Source organism: Nicotiana attenuata, chromosome 3 (genome assembly GCF_001879085.1).
Source record: "Nicotiana attenuata strain UT chromosome 3, NIATTr2, whole genome shotgun sequence".
NCBI lineage: Eukaryota > Viridiplantae > Streptophyta > Magnoliopsida > Solanales > Solanaceae > Nicotiana > Nicotiana attenuata.
In genome coordinates, this window is record NC_031991.1 from 4,473,601 (window position 1) to 4,478,710 (window position 5,110).

The 5,110-nt window shown below is 36.3% G+C and overlaps 1 protein-coding gene across 2 annotated transcripts in view; it reads left to right on the top strand.

The window, feature by feature from the left end:
- Nucleotides 1-5,004, top strand: part of LOC109223224 (immune-associated nucleotide-binding protein 9) — a 5,627-nt gene extending 623 nt beyond the window's left edge. The window contains exons 2-6 of one of the 2 annotated variants that reach the window (XM_019387441.1): nucleotides 1,417-1,642; nucleotides 2,351-2,628; nucleotides 3,304-3,468; nucleotides 3,548-3,682; nucleotides 4,578-5,004. In XM_019387441.1, coding sequence (XP_019242986.1) covers nucleotides 1,417-1,642; nucleotides 2,351-2,628; nucleotides 3,304-3,468; nucleotides 3,548-3,682; nucleotides 4,578-4,793 — 1,020 coding nt within the window. In that variant the 3' untranslated portion in view covers nucleotides 4,794-5,004. Of the gene's footprint in view, nucleotides 1-1,411; nucleotides 1,643-2,350; nucleotides 2,629-3,303; nucleotides 3,469-3,547; nucleotides 3,683-4,577 lie in introns of both variants that reach the window. The other variant, XM_019387440.1, reaches the window with a different exon arrangement.

The window sequence follows — 5,110 nt, forward strand, 5'->3', positions numbered from 1 at the left end:
GTAGAAATTGTGCATGGCAGTCTAGGGTGTTTGAGTTGGATTCTAGTATGTTGTTATTACTATTATTGTTTGATTAGTCTAGGGTGGAGTTGGATTCTAGTATGTTATTACTCCCTCATTTCCAGTTTACATGAACCTTTTTCTTTTTGGTCCGTTCCAAAAAGAATGACCCCTTTCTAAATTTGGAAACAATTTAGCTTAAACTTACAATTTTACCCTTAATGAGAAGTTTTTATAACCACACAAATACTCTGGCCCCTTTTTGAATTGTTTAGGACCACAAATTCCAAAAGTCTTCAATTTTTTCTTAAACTCTGAGCCCAGTCAAACAGGTTCACATAAATTGGAACGGAGGTAGTACTATATTTCTTAATACTGCGTTACTGCGCATTCTTTAGCTCCATGTGGTACCTACTACCTCCAACCAGTACAAGTATTGGATAACTTTTCCCCCTAAGGCTTAGGTAGATAGGAAAAAATCGCTAGCGTTTTCTTTTCTCTGTTGAGTTTGAATTGTGGTCTCCAAGGTTTTCACTCACACCATTGAACCCTAGGCCACACACTTGGGTGCTAGCCTGGAGTTACTTTTGAGTGTTTAACCTGGTGTTGATTGAGGTCTTGGGACTTCAGAGGATTTACATTCAGGTCTCACCCTCTCACTTATTCATCGAGCTATTCCCAAATATGTCTCTCACCAGTATGATGGTTTGTTAAACCAGTATTCAAGATTTCCTTGACTTTTCTTAACAGATTCTCATCCGCATTATAAGCTATCTTATGCAGATATTAATAGTCAGAAGGTTTTCAAACAAGTTGATTATGTTTTTGCGGTCATTAGTAGATTGATCGGACCTAATTGTAGGGCTGTCAGGTGAAATTCTTAAGGCTTTCTTCTTTTACTTTGTTTTAGAGTTCAACTTCATCCCTTTAGTCTGCTTATTGGAATTTCCCGGAACATGACTCAAACTCCTTCTAGATCCAATAATCTCGAGCTTGTACAAACCACCAAGAAAGACATTCGAAAAAATAATTAGGGATCTTATAGTATTGCATGAAATCCTTGAATAGTCCCTTAAACTGTCTGTATTCTCATTCTTCTATTTCCTTACCTCTTTTCATCCATTAACCATTCCGAAACTATTATAGTTAGACATAATTTATTTCACCTCCATAGGAAAAAAAGCCTAGCTTTGATGGAACCTACTATTTAAGAGTTTACTTACTTTCACATGCATTATGTAAACCTCATTATTCAGGTTTTACAATTGCTTTAAGAAAAGTTTGTTTTATTGATAATGTTTATATCATATAGCTATCAGTGTTGTACTCTTTGAACAGCAGCATCTTTTGACCCTACTGTTTCACCATTTATCCAACTGCTCCTTCATTTTATGTTCTTTGATTCAATAAGATAAGATGGGTGGAAGTGCAATAAGTGATGATTGGGAATTCGCTGCAAATGGAGCTCGGACTCTGGTTCTGGTTGGGCGTACAGGTAATGGTAAAAGTGCTACAGGCAATAGCATTCTTGGAAGAAAGGCATTCAGGTCAATGTCTAGCTCGGCTGGTGTTACGAGTACTTGTGAGCTACAGAGGACTGTACTAGAAGATGGACAAATACTCGATGTGATTGATACCCCTGGTATAAGATGCATGTCCTTTCATTTCCTTCTTTACTGCAATAAGCTACTATATTAGTATTATAAATATTTTTTCTTAGTATTATAATAATTGATAAGAGTTCAAGTAAGCCATGTACTACTCTGTCTAATGTTTATAACTAATGACTTTTAGAACAATTGTTTTTTGGCTAAGTAAAGATGGAATTTTGTGCAGATTTCTTTATGAAATGTTGGTATCTATATTTGTATGCTCGTAGTGTACTTTTTATAAACAGTGATATGCTTTGACGACAGATTTGTTCTAAAAGAATTAAAATGCTGAAACAAGTCAATCCAAATTTTAGCAGACATAAAAAGGCATGAAAAGAGTTCTCTAAGAATTCACGATTGGTCATTGTGTAATCGGAACTGTCAGTGTATTATGTATCTTGTTTTGTTAAAGTATGGAAACTTATTAATGGGATATCCTTCTTTACAGATCATAAATTACTTGGAGAAACAATCTTACTGTGTTTTCTTTCACTCCTCATATGGTATTAACTGTTCCCGAGTTATCTAAAGAGACTGATAAAGCACGCTGCACCAGATTTGCAAATGAAATGTGTGAACATATGGAACAATGGGGCCTCAACACTAGAAAATTCCCCATATAAAGATGCTCTTTTATTGGATCTTAATCTGTTGTTTGACTACATCAAGTCGAAAGTAGCTGACTATTGGAATTGCAGGATTATTTGATTTTTCTGCTGAGCCTGAATTTATTGGAAATGAGATTGTTAAGTGCATCAACATGGCCAAGGATGGGATTCATGCTGTTCTTGTAGTTTTATCTGTGCGGACTCGCTTTTCAAGAGAAGAACAAGCTGCTGTTCAGAGTCTGAGGGAGTTCTTTGGGGGCAAAATTAGTGATTACATGGTTCTGGTTTTTACTGGTGGGGATGATCTTGAAGACAATGAAGAAACTTTGGAGGATTACCTAGGTCGTGACTGCCCTGAGCCTTTAAAGGTATAATGTGCTTAGAGATAATCTCACTTTTATTTAGAAAATTTTCTGTTCAAGAGTTTTTTGTTTTCCAGCACTTTGGAGATTTGTACATCTTGATAGTTGCGAACATTAGCTTGTGGGATGAATCTAGTACAAGATGTGGGGAAAAAAGGCAAAAGTTTTTTTTTCTTTGGGGTGGAGGGTGGGTTGGGGGATGGCGGGAGAAGCAAGAGTTGGTAGTAAGGGTTGCTCTGTGTGATTGGATGGTAATAGGAAAAAGATTATTCCAATCATCTGACTTGACTTGTGAAATAATAACCAAAAAAAATAAGGAACTACGAAAAACGAGAAAGAATGAAGTTCTTCTACTAACATAGCTAGCTTGAACTCTATTTGTGTTGATAATCTAGCAAAATCAGCACCGGTTAATAGTTTTATGTTGCAGTCAGGGTTTGAAGGGTTAAAGGACAAGAAAATGGGGAGAAAAATTACAATACATCTTGAACTTTTGAGATCCAGACTTCTTTTTTCCCCTTTCAAAAAGTCAGGAAAAGAAGTTTTTCCACTAATAGAGCTATGTATAGTTAGTATTCAATTGTCAAACTTTAGTTGGCTTTCTTAGTTCTTGTTTTCGTCTTCAAACTTGTGAAAGTATGAGATATATTCAACTTAAAGTATTTTGTATTTATGATCTAGGATATCCTCGCCATGTGTGGAAATAGGCGAGTGCTTTTTGATAACAAGTCTAAAGATCATTTGAAGAAAGCCGACCAATTGAAACAACTACTTTCCCTGGTAAATGTGGTCGTAGAGAATAATGGTGGAAAACCATATACAGATGACTTGTTCAAGGAATTAAAGGTATGTGTTATCAATTCAATTGACCTCTGTACTTATCCAGCAACTGGGCCACTTATTAATTGAAATGTTTCATTTATAGAAAGGAGCCATCAAACTTAAAAATCAAGCAACTGAGGTTAATAACTTGGTGGGATATTCGAAGCAAGAGATATTAGAGTTGAAGGAACAAATGCAGAAGTCATATGAAGAGCAACTGAGGCGAATAACTGAAGTGGTATCTTTGATCTTATTGAACTCTTTTTACTACATGAAATTAATTCATCAGTCATTGATCAACTTCTATATTATATTGCCAAATGTTTGCCTCTGCTAATTATGCAATACATTTTTAGTAATAGCAAGGGATTGGAAATCATGGTAGATATTAGACTTTGCCAAAGGCTCTAAAGGAAAAAGTCTGAGCGATCTTCCTTAGCTTTCTAGATTTTCATGTTTCTGGACTTTACTTGGCATGTTTGGTGGAACATCATATCGCTTACGAGCAGTGAAAATAGTAATTTAGCTGTCTTGTTCCCTCTACCTAGAGTAATGTACTTCACTTCTTCTGCATTTGTAAGTCATTTCTGCTACACATTGTACTCTGTCCCCCTCAATTTCGTAAATGAATTAATTCGACTTTGGAAAAAATAGATGTGGAAACAACCCTCAGGGGTTGGCCTGGTTGCAATTAACTTGAGCCTTGGGGTTTGCTCCCTTTCAAGGTCTCAAGTTCGAAACCCACTTGGTGCAAACAATTCCTGAGGGCCATCGGACTGGGCAAAACCTGAATTAACCGTGGTGCACTTGCGGGAAACTCCTTGCCGAGGGCCTATGCACCCCCGGGATTAGTCGGGGCTCTTAGAGACTCGGACACCTGGTGCAAATCAAAAAAAAAAAAAAAGAAAAATAGATGTGGAAACTATTCTCTAAATATATCCTAAAAACATAACTTAGAATGATAAGATGAAAAAGATCATTTGAAAAGTGACGATACAAATACAACTTTGTTGAATTGTATGTAGTATTTTGGTGCTACGGAAGTACGTTATAATCTATGAATTAGGTCTGCCATCTTATAGCAAGGTAGTGCCTTTGAGCTTTTTATGTAGCTGATGTTACATCTTTGACAGGTTGAGTCAAAGCTGAAGGATACCACACATAGGCTTGAAGAGCAATTGGCGAAAGAGCAAGCTGCTCGGTTGGAGGCAGAACTAAGTGCGAAAGAAGCACAGAAGAAATCAGATAACGAGATTCGCAAGTTGAGAGAATATTTGGAGAGAGCTCAAAGGGAGACTGAGGAGCTTCGTGGTCGTTCTGCAGATCGTGGCGTGTGTAATATTTTATGACAAAGTTATCGATATATAGACATATATATATATATATATACTCTTTTCGGAAGAATCTGCCACTAAAGTGAATTTACTCTGCTTTGACTCTTTTCCACCCTCTTCTATCATGCAAAAGAGAGTGATATTTTAATATGTTGATTATATATTGCGATATAACATTTGTGTATGGTCATGAGTATCAATCAGATCAAACTGAAGGATCAAGGAATCTAAGAAGTGGACTCTCTAGGTGGAGGGATGATGAGATTAGCTTTTATTTTTTGTTTATATTTCTCCTTTTGTTGATATTTCTTTCTTCTCTTATTGCATTATAT